This window comes from Hyperoodon ampullatus (assembly GCF_949752795.1).
Source record: "Hyperoodon ampullatus genome assembly, chromosome: 14".
NCBI lineage: Eukaryota > Metazoa > Chordata > Mammalia > Artiodactyla > Ziphiidae > Hyperoodon > Hyperoodon ampullatus.
Window position 1 is genome coordinate 59437704 of NC_136927.1, and position 19750 is coordinate 59457453.

Genomic DNA, 19750 nt, shown 5'->3' on the forward strand with positions numbered 1-19750 from the left:
AGCCTTCCTTGTGAAAAGGTCCAGGCAATTAACAAGGATTTCCATTCTAGAAATTTTAATGGGATTAGCTTTGGACAGCAGGAAGCAAAGATTACATGGTCTAGGCAGTCTTCTTAAAGTGAATTATTAACAAACATTAGTATAAGAACATCCAAATAACAACTCCTAGGCTAGACCCTGTTCTGATGCTCTCTTAGCTGCTGACAATCTGGGTCTTGGTGTTAATGGGTAGGAACCCTCCAAGTCAGAAGCATGTGAGGCTGGGCCCACACGAGGAAGGAAAAAGGGTTATTTTCTTGCTGATGCTGTACCCAGGTGCAAAAGTTTTCGGGGAATAGCCCATGGGTATGGTGTAACAGCTCCCAGTGTTTGACAAGAGGGTTCTCCGTTACAGGAAGTGGGAGACAAAGAAGCCAAGGAGCCTGGGGACGTCACTTAATAGATAAGGAGCCTCTGAAAAACTGACACTGGCAGTAACTTTCTTTATTGTTTAGTGATACATCTTTTCAACCTCATTGTTTAAATATAGTGTTCACTTGAGACGTCCCAGGTAAGTGAAAAATCATTTGATTTAAGGATTGTAAATCACCTTCTGCCTCTCTCAGACAGCACTAAGATGGGCAATGAGGGAGGCAACTTCATGGATGGGATACCATACCAAGGTGATGATGTGAAATACTAGTCTGCAAGGCAGTGGCAGAATAAAGGAGGGGGCTGAGTCTGAGAAACAGCTTCCTATTCCAGCTCAAACGAGGGCAGGGCAGGGTTGCTTCCCAGCACTGGAGAAAGCTTTAGGCCTCAATATGGACATGTTTAGAGTTAACAATAAGAAGCTTGTTAAAATTTTTATTAAGAGGAATTCTCCAAAAGTTTTTAACCATGAGAAGATGGAAACTGACAAAGCCTTAATTCAGGATGCTGCATTCTGCTTATAGCACTAAACTTGTAACTAAAACTGAGAAGCTTTTAGAGTATGTTAAGCCGTATAATATCCTTGCTCCAGGAGAAGTTGCTGCCAAATTCTCACTGGAGCATGTGGGTCATGAATAGCTTAAAAGCACTGCTGGAGGGCCCAGCCCCAAAGTGCTTCCCGCTCCATCTTTACCAGGAGTGTGTTATATATCCCCCATGAAAACATACCTACATAATGATATGCTGACATTGCTCAACCAATAAGGAATAACTAGAATGAGGCAAAACTACTGATCTTCCTTGTGTTATGTTCCAGGGAAAGATGAAATGTGGCTCCCTGGTTCCTGAGACATCTTTGGATTCTGAAAGTCAAATGCCAAGTTGGCTCTAGGTGGCACCTACATTCCTACCAGTTTAAAAACAAAAACAAAACACTTCCAAAGACCCCCTATACCCTTAACACCTGAAGGTAAGAGAGGAAGCTGGTCCTTCTAAGACTCCAGGAGGGAAGCCCAGTTGCCATCTGTACTGTCTATTTCATCTTCTCCTGCTACCAATGTCAGGTTCACTTTCAGACCTTTGTATTCTCCAAACCACAGAACCCATCCCCCCTGCCTGCTGCCACCACTCTGTGGTGCCTGACACCACCTCTCTTCAAGATACATGTGTGATCTTGGTTCTGTGTGCAAAAAGGGCTTGGTAAATGATTGCCAGGGGGTGGGAATGGGGAGTAACTGTATATGGACAAGAAGGTTCTTTCTGGGGTGAGCAGAAAGTTCTAAAACTAAGGGGCAATAGCTAAAAGGTACAGCGTTTCTCTTTTGAGGTGATGAAAATGTTCTAAAATTGGTCATAGTTGCATGTATCTGTGAATATACTGAAAACCACTGAATTGTAAATTTTAAGTGGGTGAAAATTATGGTATGTGAATTGCATCAATAAAGCCACTAACAAAGTTCTAAAACAATTATAGTCATGACGGCATAACTTGGTAAACTTACTAAAAATCACTGAATTCTACATTTTAAATGTTTGAATTTCTGTTATATAAACAGTACCTCAATCATGTTGGGAGGAAAAAAGGGTTTCATAAGTGTAACTGGCAGTCCACAACAAATGGCCACAATTTGTTTCAGCAAAGGTTATTGCCTGCCCCTATACTCCAAGTCCTATGGACATCTGCTCCCTCTTTCCCACTGGATCTCTCATCTGCACTCAACCCTGCTGACCACCTAACACTTCTCCATGCTTTACTCTTTGCCCTCTGAGATGCTCTTCTCTCCTGGTCTCCTTCTGTCTCACTAACGAGCACCTCTTGCCCAGTGTGCCTTGGCAGAGGTTTGTGGGCTCCAGGGCCCACTCTTCTCTCTCTAATGACTTCAAAGGCCATGGCTTTGGAAACTCTCCCCTGAGCTCAGATTAATGATGCCCAACTATGTTGGATACATTCACGTGGATCACCCTATACTCTTTTTTTTTTTTAAACAAGAAAGGTATAGGTTGTTTTTTTCCCCCATAATTAAATTTCCACAGCATCTCCCCAAGCATAAGTATTACAAAAGAATGTAAAAAATCACATTTTACACATTTACACAATGTGTATAAAAAAATCACGTCTTCAGCATTTAGCTCAAATCTCACCATCTTCAAAAAATAGCTCTCTTGCAAAACTCATCAGCTAAAAGTTCTATCAAAGCAGTGCAAAGATGGCCTTTGCTAGCCCATGGCAATTCTTCTCCCATTTTCCCTTGCCAGTTAGGGTTGAATAGCAGAGTGAGGCTCAGATTGCGGAGGTGAGGTGGGGAGGGACACAAGGGCTAATTTTCCCCAGTACAAGATGGCATCTAAAGCTTGATGGGAGAGAAGAACTGGAGAGACTGGAGGAAAGGGTCCAGGCCCTGTATTCAGTCAGAGTCACTGCTGAAAGAGGAGGAATGCTTGCCATGCTTGTGGTGTTTCTGCTTCTTTTTATGAGCGTTCTTCATTTTCTTCTGCATCTTCTTGTCCATCACCATTCCTGGTCCTACCATGCCAGGAGCCAATGCCAGGCTCAGGTGGTGGATATGTAGGGGGGTAGGGACCTGAGGGTTGGCATCCTGGATACCCTAGTTGTGGCACAGGATGACAAGGCCCACCAGGGGGAAAAGCTGGATTCCCCTGGGGTGCTCCTGGGGGAGTGGGAAAGGGGTCTGGAGGAAAGGTCGGGTTGGCAGGTGGTGGATGAGCAGGACTGCAACCTCCAGGGTACCCGAAGTTAGGGGGCTGTGGATATGGCCCTGGTTGCCCAGCACTGGGTTTCTACATGTTCGGGTGTTTCCTCCAGTCCAGAAATGGAGAAAGAAGGAAACTCCACCCTAAATACACTCTACAGAGTATCACCCTATACTCTCTCATATATTAGTCAATCACCATATCCTGCTAAATTCTACCTCCAAAGTGGTTTTTACTTTGATGTTTCTTCTCCAACCCTTCTACCCTCACCATCTGTAGCATGCTACTGTAACAGCCCTCAATCAGCCCTTCCTAAATCCATGTTGCACACGGTAACCTGAGTGATCAATATACAAATGTGGCCATATCGCTCCTTATCTTTAACACCTTTCAATGTTATCCCATTGCCTAGAAATCAAAACTCTTAGCTGGGGACTTCCCTGGTGGCACAGTGGTTAAGAACCTGCCTGCCAATGCAGGGGACCACGGGTTCAAGCCCTGGTCTGGGAAGATCCCACATGCTGCGGAGCAACTAAACCTGTGCGCCACAACTACTGAGCCTGCGCTCTAGAGCCCACAAGCCACAGCTGCTGAGCCTGTGTGCCACAACTGCTGAAGCCTGTGTGCCTAGAGCCTGTGCTCCGCAACAAGAGAAGCCATCGCAATGAGAAGCCCACGCATCACAACAAAGAGTAGCCCCTGCTTGCCGCAACTAGAGAAAGTCCGCGCGCAGCAACGAAGACCCAACGCAGCCAAAAATAAATAAAAAACAAAAACAAAAACTCTAAGCTGTACTGAAAATTTGTAGATACCATAAGGTGACTCAATCAGCATCCAGTCCCACCCACTTCTAGCTTGACTTACTTTCTACAGAGGCTGAAAAACTAAAAGCTAAATTCCCTAGTCTCTCTTGCAGCTCAGTTCTGCCTAAGAACCAGTTTCTTCCTAGCAGTCCCATATAAGACTTGGGATAGAAGTGAGTAATGTGAGATGGTGACTGTGCTAGGAAGACCTGGTCTTTGGGCAAGCATGGCAGAGGAAGCATTGAGTTCTTCTGTAGCACCTCTGCAGGGGTTTCACTACGAGAGTCCTATGGGGTAGCTGGGTACATCTACGGCTGCTCTGTTCCTGGTGACTCTCCCGCAGATTCTGTAAGCCACCCACTATCTTATAATAAACCCCTTCCTGTTGAAAAGAATAGACAGAAAGTGGACTCTTGTCACCTGCAACTAAGAACCCCAACAGACACACTTGACATTCAATGCCTTCTAAGATCGAGTTCCTACCAATCCCCCAAGCCTCATCTCCCATGACTTCCCATCTTGTATCTTATAACTAAGACTACTGTTTCTAATCTCTGACTTTGCTCATACTTCTCTTTTTGCTTTGAAGTTTCTGCCCATCTTTCTTCTCTTGAATTCAGACCTACCCTTCAATATTCAGCTCTACTGGCTCATCAGGTTGGCTGAATGTTTCTTTCTCTAAATCTCAAAGAATCTGGGAATACCTTCTTTACACATGTTGCACACTAAAGGTTATGATCTACCTGTAGGTAGATCACACTAGGGAACGTATCTTATCTCTGTAACCTTGGAGCCTACCCCCAGTGCTTACCACACAGCAGGTGATCAAAAATGTTGATTGAATTTAATAAACCTAAATCTTCTTTAATCCCTGACTCTTACTCATGGTTAACCATAAGCTTTTTCCAGCTTTTCTATTTTCACTGAGTTCATAAGTACCTCCAATTTAACCCTCTTCATCTAAACTTTCATATTACCTATTAATAACCTCCAATAACCGTCAATGCTTTATAGGATGCCCTACTGTGAGCTCCAACTAAGCATGGCCAAAAGAGAAGGCTTGTTTCCTTCTAGTGCCTTGCTTATCATGACCATGAATAGAAGATATGAGTAGAAAGATGGAAACACTTTGGTTTCTTAAGGATGTCACTGAGTCACAGACTCAGCCCACCCCAGAACACCTGCCTTCAGATTATATGAGAAGTAAATGTTCCTGTGAAGACCATTTCTAGCTGAGTATTCTGTTACCTGCAGATGGAAACATTCTGATATTGCTATACTCTTCCATATAATGTTAAACTCAACCTGTTCCTCCCAACCACTTCATCATAATCTTTGATCTAAATCCTGGGACTCTTAGCTGGTTACTAGCCTTTTTCCATTTTCCTTATCTACTACATCAGTCATTTCTATCAGGGTTCCTTTCCTTCTAACTGTAAACATATGACCATTACTAAGAAACATATACAGGAATTTCAGCAAATCCATACTCGTGAGGGTGCCTGCACTACTCCACTTATGAAGTCCATCTGATAGCCTATTTTTTAGCCACAGCCTCTTGTTCTTCCATCTTTCTCCTTTTCTTATCCCAAGACTGCTCTTTCAATTTCTTGAGACCTAGTCCTTGATCCCTTCCTTTCTCTACTGAACCTGAAGCCCTCGGCTGACTACTTGAAGCAACAACTGACTTCCCTAGCCCCTTTGTCTGAGTACCACATGTTTTCTGCATATCACCAATCCTAGGGTACAACTGGAGAAAATCACACATCTGAGGCCCCTATATATCAAAGATTTCCATCTTAGGTAGTTCCTCGGTGCAGCTAAACATGCTTTTTTCATGCCCTTTTCAGTATTCTTTCTTACTGACTTCAGTACTCTCATGTCACAGTCCCATCCTCCCTTTTCAGCAGATAACCTTGACTTTACTTCTTAGAAAAAACAGATGAGTTCCCTCGGCTTGATTTATTCACACCTACAAACCACTTCGATCTATTCTATACTCCTTTACCATCAGTCTCAGAGGAAAAAACATCCTTTCTTATGTTCAACACTAATCTCTCCATCAGAATTCTTTAAAAAAAAATTGTGGTAAGGGACTTCCCTGGCGGTCCAGTGGTTAAGAATTCGTCTTCCAATGCAGGGGACGTGGGTTTGATCCCTGGTTGGGGAACTAAGATCCCACATGCTGTGGGCCAACTAAGCCCGCACACCTCAACTAGAGAGCCTGTGTGCTGCAAACTACAGAGCCCATGTGCTCTGGAGCTTGCGCGCCACAACTAGAGAGAAGCCTGTGTGCCACAACTAGAGAGAAGCCCTCGCACCACAATGAAGATTCCCACATGCTGCAACTAAGATCTGACGCAGCCAAAAAAAAAAAAAAAAAAAAAAAATTGTGATAAAATATACGTAACATAGAACTGATCATTTCAGCCATTTTTAAGTGTACAGGTCTGTGGCATTAAGTTTATTCACATTTTTGGGCAACCATCACCACCATCCATCTCCAAAACTTCTGCATCTTCCCCAGCTGAAACTCTGTACCCATTAAATGGTAATTCCCTTCTCCCCCCTCCCTCTAGCCCCTGGCAACCACCGTTCTACCTTCTGTTTTAATGAATTTGACTACTTTAGGTACCTCATATAAGTGGAATTATACAATATTTATTGTTTTGTGACTGGCTTATTTCACTTACCATAATGTCTTCGAAATTCATCCATGTTGTAGCATGTGTCAGAATTTCTTCCCCTTTTAAGGCTAAATAATATTCCATTGCATGTATATACCACATTTTACCTATTCATTCTTCCACTGATGGGACACCTGGGTTGCTACCACCTTTTGGCTATTGTGATTAATGCTGCTATGATCATGGGTGTACAAATTCCATCAGTATTCTCTTCATGCTTCAGTAGTCAGGCTTGCTCTTTCTAGCTCTCTTGCTTACTCTCTCTCTTCCTTTCAAACTCTCTCTTTACTAGTTCCCTCCCGTCAGCCTATAACACATACTCAAGTCTCGCACACCATCTCTATAAACATTCTCTAAATCACCCCTAAAAACCTCCTTTCAGTTTCAGCTCTTCTCTCAATTCATAGTAGACATGACTAACCAGACTTACCCGGAGTCAGATATTCTAGTCCTGTTTGGAGGACAAGGTGTGCTTTTGTTCTTAGTTATCTGAATACGCTCAATAAAGGATTCACTGACTCTTACAGAAAAGTATACATTTAGGTTCAGATTTCTGCATGGGAAAATTCTGGGAATGATGACAGGTAAACATAAGAATACATTTTAAACTGTTTGATGTTTAAAAAATTTTTTTTGGTCTTTTAAAAAAATCAGACTCCTCTGGGAAAAACTGAAATGACAAATATTCCTCCTAACATGCAGCTGAGAAGGAATCAAGGAAATAATGAGAAAAGCTCAAGTTCCTTACATTGATGAATGAAGCATTGATGTAATCAGAATCTGGAACTCCTTCAACTGGTGTCAGATGGACTCTAGAGTGGTCATCTAGAAAAAAAAATTTTTTTTTCAATTAAATTCAATTTTATTTTTCACGGGTCCTAAGGCAACCAGGCCAGTTGTGACATCAATGACTATGTGTAGAGAGACACACAAGTATAAAGTTGTCACTGCAGCATTATTTATAACAGCAAAAATTCGGACACATCTCAACCATCATTAGGGGACTAAGTTAAATAAATTAAGATATATCCATAATAGGGAATAGTAAGCAGTTGATAAAAAGGAAAGTGAACACTTCTGTTTCTTGACAATTACCAATACATATTAGTTTTGTTTTTATTTTACATTTCTCTATATTATAGTTGTTTCAGGTATACAGCATTGTAGTTCAACATCTGTAATAACTATAGCGATCACCACAAGTCTAGCTACCATCCATCACCATACAGTAGGACCCCCCCATCGATCCATTTCACCCACCTCCAACCCCCTTCCCCTCTGGTAACCAATAATCTGTTCTCTGTATCTATGAGTTTGTGTTTGTTTTGTTTTGTTGGTTTGTTTTGTTTTTTTAGGTTCCACATGAGTGAAATCATATGGTATTTATCTTTCTCCATCTGACTTGTTTTCCAATATATATTGGGGAAAAAAAGTCAGAGCAATGTATACAGCATACCAGTTATACTAAAAATATATAATATATATACATGCATTTATACACAAATAAGACATAAGTATCTGTAAATGCCTAGTACAGTGGTCTTTAATATATTATGCACCCAAAATTACACCAGGAATTATTTAAAGGGTGAATTTTTAAAAAAAGCAATTATAAAAAATGAAGCAGGGCTTCCCTGGTGGCACAGTGGTTGAGAGTCCGCCTGCCAATGCAGGGGACACGGGTTCGTGCCCTGGTCCGGGAAGATCCCACATGCCGCGGAGCGGCTGGGTCCGTGAGCCATGGTCGTTGAGCCTGCGCGTCCGGAGCCTATGCTCCGCAATGGGAGAGGCCACAACAGTGAGAGGCCCGCGTACCGCAAAATAAATAAATAAATAAATAAATAAACAAACAAACAAATAAATAAATAAAGCAAAGTTCAAACATTTTGCTCTCACATCCCACTGGATTATGCATATTCCATTCTGGAGACCACTAGCCTAGAAAAATGTCTGTTAGGTTATATATAAACTGATTAGCAATGGCTAACTCTGGGAAGGAGTTTACGAAGAGAACTCTGAATTGGAATTTCTTTGCAATGAGCAACAAAAATCCCCCACAACAACCATGCACTTGCTGTCTGGTCTTAGTGAAACTGCTCTCCTTAACTTCCTAGAAACTTTAGGCCTGCCACAAAAAACCTGGTCAAGCACCCCTACTGATTTTATGAGCACCTGGGGTTGCCTGGGGAGCCATAAAGGCTCTTTCAGTCCAAAGGTTTGACTCTATTCTTATTACCAGCCTTCCTATGATCAATCACAAGATTCTTTCCATCCTCAGAAAATCTGGCTACAGATGCAGTTTCAGGTTACATCCCAAGAAACCCTACAAACACTCACAAGGCAAGATGTTTACATATCGATTTTTTTCCTTGTTCTCCTCCTTGGAGGCAGCTTCACAGGTGGCCTGGATAGGACAAGCAGGGAGAGCCTGAAAGGTTAAGAGAAATTACAGGAGTTATTAACAGGGATAAACACCAAACATGTAAACTGCTGCACCATACTCTGACCTGGCAGCAAGTTCTACCTTTCCTTGGGGGGGGAAAAGATATGCCCAGGTGAATACTTGCACCTAATACAGAGAGTGCACCTCTCTTCTAAATAGCTTCTAAGCTCCTTAGAGTTTGAATGCCCAGAGGGCAGAATGCCTTTCCTGTTACTATAAGCATAGCATGCTCTTTATATGATTACTATGTGGTTAGGAGCTTGTTACAATGCTGGGTCAAAATGGACCACCCCAGTATATAGGACTGGGTACATAACTGAAAGGATGGGCCATTTATCCCCATGCTGACCACCATGCAAAGCTGAGATGTATCTCAGAGTAAACCACACAGGAGGGGTCTGGATGGTCAGGTGAGTTAGGAGCCTGACAAGGGGGTATGGCAGCCCAGCCTCTAGCATCATGTGGTAAGGAAGCAAGAACAGGTGAGTGGGTGAGAGGGCATTCACATGGATGCAGCAGTTAGGAAGCAGAGGACGTGGATGAGGTAACACTGAATCTGCAGCAGTTTTGGAGCAAATGTAAATCAGCTAGCACTAGGAGGTATGTGGATAAGTATAAATGGTTTGACATGAGATAGTCTGGATTGTATGAACTTGAGCAAATCGGCCAAAGTTTCCCATAAAATTGGGACAATAATATCTGCTACATAAGGAGTAAATAAGATAATCTCATGTTTGGCATAGAATAAGCATTCAATAAATTCGTTTTATAAGAGTAGGAAGCTAAACTTTATTATCTGAACTGTTTTCTTCTGTGTTCTATATATTCAAAACTAAGAAAGCAAAAAGAGAAATAGTTTAAAATTACAACCTAGACAACCTTCCTGATAAGTGATTTGGAAATATGTCTTAAAGCTTTCAAAATATTCATACCCTTTGACCTAGCAAATCTGGATCCTAGCCTAAATAAATAAAAATCTCTATGTTCAAATTATTTACTTCATCATTATTTAGAATGACCCCAAACTGAAAACAACCTTAGTATTCAGCAGTAGGAGAACAGTTAAGTAAATTATGGTTCATGTATTACTTTTCATTCATTCTTTCAACAAACATATAATGTGTACCTATCAGGTACCGAGTTAGGTACAGAGCAAACAGTGGTGAATCAAATCATATACACAGTTCTTGCTCTCATGAACAATGCAAACTTGTGGGTGAAAGACAGATATTAAATAAATAAAACAAGTAAATATAAAATTACATACCATGATAAATGCAATGAGAGAACAGATTATTAGAGAAAGTATCAGAAAGCCCAAGGAATACCCCAATACAGATTAAGGGTAGGTCTCTATGAGGAAGGATGAGTATGGAAAAGAGTATTCCAGGCAAAGAACAGCATGTATGATGACCCAGAGGCAGAAGGCTTGGTTTGTGTGAGGAAATGAAGTGTCAGTGAGGGTGTTATGTAGAAAATGTTGCCGGTGGAGATGGCAAGAGCAAGTGGGAGGAGATGAGTTTTTTGACAAAAGGCTGATCACGTATTTCTACACAGGTCCTTGAATAGGAAGTTTAAATTTTACTTTAAGTGCACGAGGAAACCATTCAAGGTGTTTATAAACTGCAATCCACTTTACCTGTTAAAGAATCACTCTGGCTGCTACATGGAAAATGGGCTGGGAGGAAGGCAAGTACAGAATGTGGAAAGATGATGGTACAAGGAAATAGATGCCTTTGAGATATATTATGAAGTCAGAATGACTAGATTTAGAGATGGAATGAACAAAAGTTGGGGAGAGAAAGAGACAGGAATAAAGGATGACTCTCAGGTTTCTAGCTTGGATAAAAATAATAAAAAGATTAAGTAAAGGAAATGCCAGCCTAAAAGGAACCAATCTTGCCAGAAAGAAACAAGAGTTTTAAGAAGGAGCAAATATACTTCCTAGGAACCAGCAAGATAGTGGTAGGAGAAATTAAAGTGAAATACCCCAAGATAACCGGAGTCAAGGTCTCATAGTCCATCTACCTTCACTTATTCAAGAGATTTTCTTTTCAGAGTTAAAACCCTGGAGGTTCTGCCTGTTATTTTACTAAGAAAGCCAATTTCTTTAGACCCACTGCTGTCAATACATAAAGGGGAAAAAGGAGTTTCCTGGACCAGAAGATTGGAATTTCCCAGTTCACCCACAGTTTGCCTTCTCTTCACCTAGATAGGCTAGATTTCCACCTTGATGCAGGGCAGGACGAGACACAAGTTTTTAAAAGCCCTCAAGACTAATCCTGAGGCATTACTTTTCCTGTACATCCCTTGTCTAAAATGATGTAGAACAGATGTAGTGACAACAAGATTCTTGAAAACAGTCCTCAGGGTAATGACAGTGACCACATCTCAAAGTCCTGTCAGCACCCCTAGCTCCCCCAGTCATGATGAAGAAAAATTAGGTCTCCAGGTAGGCTGAGGCTCCTAAAAGGAAAGTTAGGAAGAAACAGGAGTCACTGTTTGACAAGAGAAAATAAAAGATTTGCTTTAGAGAACACTGTACTAGATGCAAAATATCAGATTAAAGGGCCTAGGTCAAGGATGAAAACAAGGGGAATCCTACTTTTAGCTTCTATTCTGAACAACCCAGCCTGGAGAGCTGGGCAGAAGCAGCTGAACCAGAAGGCTCTAAGATGTTAAATTCTCCACAAACAGTAGGTGGCATCAAAGACCACTTCATCCCTTGCTTAGGCCTTTACTGGAAGCAAGGCTATCATTTTTTTAAAAATGTCAGTTAAAAAAAATTTTTTTTTCAATTTTTACATTTATTTTTTTAAAAAGTATATCTACCACCCAATTTAACTTATAAGTTCTCTTTGGGCCCTTCCTCATCATGTTCTCTTCCTTCTCCTCTCACAAGTAAACTTGGAATTTTTTTTTTTTTTTTTTTTTTTTTTTTTTGCTGTACGCGGGCCTCTCACTGCTGTGGCCTCTCCCGTTGCAGAGCACAGGCTCCGGACACACAGGCTCCGCGGCCATGGCTCGCGGGCCCAGCCGCTCCGCGGCATGTGGGATCTTCCGGGATCGGGGCACGAACCCGTGTCCCCTGCATCGGCAGGCGGACTCTCAACCACTGCGCCACCAGGGAAGCCCTAAACTTGGAATTTTGTATTTATTATCCCCTTGCTTTATTTGTATCCATATATTCTGTATCCTTAAAAATATGTATTTTTATTGCTGTCTATTTTTTGATAAAAATGCAATGATAAATGGTGACTTGCTTTTTTTGCCCAACATTATGTTCTGAAGATTCCACTCAAGTTGTTCCATGTAGCCAAAGTTCATTCATTTTAACTACTTTGTAGTCCTCCATTTTTAGACCATACCAACATTTATTTATCCATTCTACTACTGGTGAATATTTGGGTTGTTTACAGTTAACCATCCTGCTTTGAGCACTAACTGTATGTGTTTCCTCATGCACATGTGCAAGAGTTTCAGATATGACTATCTTTAACCTTACCAGACGAGGCCAAATTGTTTTTCAAAGTAGCTGTACCAATTTACACTCCCACCAGCAATGTAAAGTATTCCAGTTATTCCGTATCCTTGTCAACATTTGCTACGGTCAGACTTTAAATGTATCATATGTAGGTTTAATTTACATTTCTCTGATTATTAATGAGGTTCACCATCATTTCATAGTTTACTGGTCAACAGGGTTTCCTCTTCTGTGAAGAACCTAGTTGAGTGTTTCCCCATCTTTCTATTGGATTATTTATCTTCTTACTACTTTGTAGAAGTTCTTTGTGTGTTCTGGAAACTCATTATCAGTTATAAGTGTTACAAGTATTTTTCACCAAGTTTGTGGCCTGCCCTTTAATTTTCTTTATAGTATTTATTTATGAACAGAAGTTTTGCATTTTAATGTAGTCAAGTTGATCAATCTTTCCCTTTATAAACATTTTAAGTCTTAAGAACACCTTCTTATGTGAGATCATAGTATATTTTCCTACATTATTGTCTCTACATTTTTTCCTTTAAATTTCAGTGTTTACATCAACTGGGACTGATTTTTGGTATGAGACAGGAATTCAATTTCATTTATTCCCATGGGGTTACCCAATTGTCTGAGCTCTATTTATTGTAAAGACCATCCTCTACCCCAGCAAAACTACAACAGCATTTGTCACAAATAGGTTTCCCTTTACATATGAATCTGCTTCTGGGTTCTCTATTTTATTCTGCTGGTCAATCTATTCCAGTGCCAATACAAAACTGTCTTAATTACTAAACTTTATTATAATGACTCTTTATACTGGTAAGGCGGGTCTCCTCACCTTGTTCTTCTTCTTCAGGAATGTCTTGGCTATTCTTGAATCTTTTCTCCTCCATATAAATTTTAGAATCAGCTTGTCAAGTTCCACAAAAAACCTGTTGGGATTTTTATTGGAATTGCATTGAATCTATATATCAGTTTGGGGAGAATTGACAACTTTACAATACTGAGCCTTCTAATCCATTGATCTTATTTCTTTCACTAATTTAGGTTTTTTTCTTCAATGTCTTCAAACATTTTTATAATTTTCTCCAAAGATTTTATAAATGTTTTATTAAATTTATTCCTAGGTACCTCACATTTTGGATGCTATTGTAAATGGCATCTTTTAAAAATCATTAGATTTCCTGATTGTGGCTTATGAACAGAAATGCATTCATTTTTTATGCTGTTTTTGTATCTATCAACCCTGTTAAAATAACATTAATTCTAAAAATTTATCTGATGAGTCTGTGGATTTCTCTGGGACAATAATCTCCTCTGTGAAAAAAACTGATTTTTGTCTCCTCCTTTCCAATCCGTAATACCTTTCGTTTCTTTTCTTGTCTTACTGTGCTAATGTCTCCAGTATAGTACTGAATCTCATTCACTTTAAAGTTTGAATCCCCTTCCAAATACTTTGGCCACAGTCACCAGTGCCTGAACATTCTGCTGTGATGGGGAGCCTACTATTTTCCAAGGCAGTTCCCCTGATCTTGGAACAGTTCTATTTAGAAGGACTTAACACCCAGATACATAACTTGTTTTCCCCTTGTACTGACTAGTGTAAAACCCAGGAGGTCAGCTGGTGCCTTCTCTGCCCCTTGGAAATCCTGAACTCCCAATTCCCTGGACTGTTGAATTCTAAAGCCCTTGACATAGGTACTAATAATTCCCATAGGCCTTTGGCTCTGATACATTTATTTGGAGACAACTCATCCATGTAGAGACTATTCAGCCTCTGATTCACTCAGATGCCACACAGTTCTGTCACCAAATTACACATAAATGCTTCTTTACCCGGAAATCCAAGAATTAAGCTGTCTCTACTAAAGATGCAGGGTCCTGCATGGGTTGGGGGATTTCACATTTCACAATTCACAGATTGTGACTGCCTCACAGCCTCTAGTTCCTTCCCTAGCTGTCTCCTATCCCCTTCATCTCAGGAGCTAACTAAAGTCTATTTATTTATTTATTAAACCTTAAACATGTTTTAGGGACCTCAATAAGTAGCTTTTCAAAGTGTTTCTTTTAAACAAATTCAATGCTTCCTTCTGAGACAAATGCTGGTCAGTAAAATGTTCCAGCTTATAACTTTAGGACAAAAGTTCCATTACCCATAACTTTCAACCACAGTGGGGTATCATAGAAATGTTACACACTCCCCATTTAGTCTGTCAGATATCCGAAAACAGCTGTCATTTCCTATGCTTATTGTTTCTTCAGCTGTTCACCCCCACGGTCCAGTTTTTCCTCCAAAACAACTTCCCATTTAATGATATTCCTTTTCACAGAGACCTGACCACAAGACTCTTGGCACAGTTCAAGCTGGGTACACCAACTCTATTCTATATGCCATCTATACATTAAAGCATAATGGATACTACGCTAAAGCTAATAAGCTTGAATAGCTTTGTTTACTATATTAAAAATACTTTTTAAAGTTTTTTTTTTCTTCTTTTTGGCTGCACCGAGAGGCACGCAGGATCTCAGCTCCCCAAACAGGGATCAAACCTGCGCCCCCTGAAGTGGAAGCATGGAGCGTTAACCACTGGACCACCAGGGAAGCCCCTTTAAAGTTTTTAATGTCTGATTTTAAAAATGTTATTTAAAAATATGCTTGTTGTAAAAGAAAGTCAAATAATTCAGTAGAAAGTGGAAGTTCCCTATCATGTCTCTCCTGTCTTCTACCCGTCCTTGTAGGCAACCACTGCTCAGTTCACAGTATTCCTCCAGACTTAAAAAAAAAAAAAAAAAAAAAGGCATTAACACACTCAAATGCAGACATACATAGGTTTTTTTTTTAAAGGGGGATTATACCATGTAAAGTCCCCTGGAGTATGTTTTTCCCCATATTTTTCTATGTCAACACATTTATTTTAATGACAGTACATAATTTCATAATAAATGCAAGAAATTATTTAGCCATTCTGCTATTTGATAGATAAATATTTTCCACTTTATTTTCTTTGCTATAAGTAATGCTACAATGAACATCCTTGTACAAATATATATTTTGTTTTCTGATAGAGTCCCAAAAGTTAGGTCAGATAGCATAAGCATTTAAATTTGGTCGACACTGCCAAATCATCCTTCCAATGCTGTATCAATTTAAACTTCCCCTACCTGTGTGTAAGAGTTTCTTTATCCCCATACCCCTGCCCATACTTGATAACAATCTTGTAAAATTTTCAAATCTAACAGGCCCAAAATAATGGTTAGTTTTAATCTGGATCTCCAGATTAGTAGATATAGTTGAGCTTCTTTTCCTATGATTATAGACCATTTGTTTTTCTCCTCTGAACTGCCAATTTTTCTCCTGCAATGTTTACTTTTTTCTCACAGGTTTGGAGAAGCTCTATATATTATGGAAAATTCTCTGTCTACCTGTGGCAAATAGTTTCTCCCAGTTGGCCACTTTCTTATGGTGTTATTTTTCAGAGATGCTTAACATTTAAATATATTTATTATCTTTCAATCTATTCTATTCTAGCTTCTGAATCTTGTGTTTTGCTTAGAAAGGCCTTCCTCACCCCATGATTACAAGAATATTATTCTATGATAGTGGACACAAATGGGTGTGTTTGTCCTATGTGTTAACTCTCCTCTTTCCTGCCAGGGCTGACCAATGCAAGCACAGTCACACCTGACCTATATTGTATCAACTAGATTCTCTTTTCCAGGATTTTGAAACCCAGGAAGAAGCAGAGGCTTCCCTAGAGGACCCAGACCCACCAGGATAGGACCTGCTCTGTCCAAAGGCTGGTAGTCTACCTCATCTTTTGATTCTGACAGCTTCCCCACTTTTTTGCTTGAGTTGACTTCTCTTGTTTTTAAGTAAAAGACCTTAACTCACTTAGCAGTTAGTAACAGAGAGTGGGGTTGTAGGTGAGATACTGATGGGGGAAATATGGGTGATGTGAACCTGATTACCGAGTTCAGATGAAGGGAAAGGAACTGTCAACCAATTTGCATTATGGGAAAGAGCAAGCCACTCATACCTCACGACTGTAAAACAGTTACTTCATATTGGCTTGCAATCACCTGGGATGTGCTCTAGCTGATGGTAAAGGAGTTGGGGGAGGGGGAGTGCCAATTAAAAGGAGATGAGAAATGCTGAAACCAAGGAATAGGATTATTTCTGACAATTTAAGATAGTAAAACAAGAAAAAGCCCGGCTCCAAAATCAAATACTTATCTCCAAAGACAGCACAAAAGTCAGGGACCTTCTATGACTGTGCTATGTATTTTGCTGAACCAAAAGTTAAGGTTTCAGAATTTTCCTGGTTGTTAAATGTTAATGCCAATGGAATTCACATCTTTCCTTGGCTGGTCATGTGAAAGACACGGCTTTAAAGTGAGGTAATTGAAATGATGCAGAAAGGAAACAGAGGAGTTGGGGAAAGCCAACTTCTACAAATCTCTATTGTGCTCTCTACTGCATCCTGCTTTCAGGATGAAAACTGCCCCACAACCCAGCTCTCACTGCTCATGGATTATCAGGATGCAAGCATAACACGATCTGGAGGGTAAAATACATAAAGAAGGTAGAAAAGCAAAGAACTAACACCCAGAAGAAACTGCAGGAATTCACTGAGTTGGATCACCAAAAACCATAGGAATAGTTGTTGATATACATTTTGAGGATGTTAGACCAAGGAGGGGTCTAATTCTAATTTTTGAATAGGGCTAGATTTCTAGTTATTGTACGGTTAACTGAACTTCTGCAGTTAGTGTAACCGCTCAGGAAACTGGCCACGGTTCTAATGGTGGGGTGGGGTGGGGTGGCCAGTAGGAACCTGGACTGAATGCTGGGTTCAGCTACGTAACAAAGAAAAGCCAGAAAGGCCTTGGCACAAAGTAGAGGAAATCAGTGTTACAGGGGATCCAACAGCCTCAACCTTCTCACTGACACCTTCACCATGTCCTTGATGGGATCTACAATGCATGCCTCACTAGAGGGTGTACATGGGTGAGGAAAGCACCTTCATCTTTTAGAAGAAGGAACTGACTTCAAAAAGGGATTCTTGATCTTAGTGGGATGAAAAAGACCTCAGAGGCCACAGTTCACCAGGGCTCAGACTTCTCTGAGGTGGATCATTTGTTGTGAAGCTCCCAATAATGGAAATGGGAGGCAGCCAGCTCAGGTCAGTTGAGGGGGCCTGACTAGACTCTCATGCTAGAGAAGGGTTCCTTCTCATCCAACTCCCAGGCTTGAGTCAGTTCACAGACCTAGAACCCTTCAATGATGGGCACATGTAAGAAAGAACCCTGCCACAGCACATCGACACTCCTATACCATGAACCTTCCTCCTCACCTTCTCTTAAGAATCTGCAGGCATTTACCATGGTAACCACTGGGTAAAGGCAAATACATCTTTTGGGGTCTACTGGGTTCTGGCCTTCAGCTAACTAATTCCTGGGAACCCAGAATGCTATAATTTCATGCTAGTTTGAATGGAGCCTTTGTAGGCCAGGAGATGGAAGGATTTTTGGCTTGAAGTGGTCTCATGTTAGGAGCTACCTATTTTCCCAATGTATGGTTGGAATGGAATTCTACAGCAAGGAGCAGGAATAACCACATTGGTCCCCTAACCCTTTGGATAGGTACCATTCCAGTAGCTAGAGCAAATGCAAGCTGCTGGAGCAGTCATCTCCCTTTACCAAAAGGCTAGGTCCCTAGATGAGTCATCACAGAGCTCCTAAGTGCTACAGGAGACTTAAAAGATGTGGGATAATGATGAGATAATCCATTTAGATGTGTGAGTTTAGTGATGGCGTGAAGCGAGTGCTCAATAACTACTAATATTAGCTATTCTGATGCTTCCTATTACTCTCCATGCAAGCTACCAAACAGATAAGCTGACAGTTTTTAAGAATGTCAGTATAATGTCATACATGAACCATGTGGAGCTGCAGATCTGCAGTTGCTTTTCCAGATGTTATATTTCCTACAGATTAATATAACCCGTGGTACCTGGAATTTCGCTATTAATGAGGCAAGTGCGCTGATTTTTTCCTTTATGATGCACAAAGAATACATGAAGCAGTTTCCCTTTCTCATGGCAGGAGCAGCTTCAGTGATAAATCATCTTGACCTCTCTCTGCTGTGAATTGGTTCATTGGGATTCTGTCTCACTGTTTCACAGGACATTACCCTGACAACTGTATAGTGGCCTGCCACCTTGGCCAAGTATTCTGAAAGTCAAAAGCCAGCAGCACGTCAGGATATCCCCTCCAACGTAGAGGGTAAGTTGCCACTCCTTGCCCCCACGCCCTCCCCCCCCCCGCCCACTTCAAGGAGGAGGAGTGATGCTTGCTGGGTCATTATGGATTTTGGAGACAGCATGCATGTACCACATGCTGGTGTCCTATTCTGACTCATTTATTGAGTGATCTGAAAAGAGAAGGCTCTCTAGCTGATCCAGGCCATAGAGAAATGAGCTCTGGTAGATTCTATGGGGCCCTAAGTGTCTGTGGTTCAGGATGAGTAGGAGAATCGTAATGAAAAACCTTAGGATTTGGGGACAAGACCATGATCCTGTCAGCAAGATTATGTTCCTAGCTTAGCACTGGGGTCTGGTAGAGACTGTAAGCCTGACCATGGGACACTAGATATCCATATGACGTCAACTGCCCATCATAAACTAAGTATTATGTGATTCGATAAGCTATAAATTGGGACATGTCCAGAATTCAGCTGAAACTGATGTGTACAGAACGCATGCCACACAACCACTCCTTCAATAGATTCCTCTGACTTCCTGATGATATTAACAGTTGACTAAAGGAGAAAAAAGTCCAGCTTAGTGTACAAATGGCTCTGTGAGACATGCTAGCCTATTCTGGAAGCAGATTGCTATGGGATAATCTACTTAAGGTATGGCTCTGAATGAGTATTAAAAGAGAAACCCGTCTAGTGAACAGAACTTCAAGCAAGGTATCACACTATCCACTTCACTGGATGTCAGGATCTAAGCTGATCCCTGGGTAGTAGATAACTGGGACAAAAAAGACAGGAAATATTTATGCTCCATGTGTATGCTCACTGGATGGCACTCACTGCAAGAACCCAGGAGATGTTGGTTGGCCCTTTCCCTCACCACCCCAGTGCTGGCCCAATGAGCCCATGAACAGAGTGGCCATGATAGCACGGCAATTGACTGTTACAATA

General features: G+C 40.9%; 1 protein-coding gene and 1 pseudogene across 11 annotated transcripts in view; both read right to left on the reverse strand.

Annotated features, from left to right (window-relative positions):
- Window positions 1–19750, reverse strand: part of PTPRA (protein tyrosine phosphatase receptor type A) — a gene marked incomplete at its 5' end in the record, with an annotated part of 132525 nt that overhangs the window by 25326 nt on the left and 87449 nt on the right. For all 10 annotated transcript variants that reach the window (XM_079719212.1, XM_079719209.1, XM_079719207.1 and 7 more), the window contains 2 exons: window positions 7362–7438; window positions 8951–9041. In XM_079719212.1, the coding sequence (XP_079575338.1) occupies window positions 7362–7438; window positions 8951–9041 (168 nt within the window). The remainder of the gene's footprint in view (window positions 1–7361; window positions 7439–8950; window positions 9042–19750) is intronic.
- Window positions 2817–3405, reverse strand: LOC307062562 (proline-rich protein 13-like; annotated as a pseudogene). Its single transcript has 2 exons — window positions 3394–3405; window positions 2817–3210 (listed from the first exon to the last, which is right to left on the reverse strand). The product of its transcript is annotated as a proline-rich protein 13-like (transcript).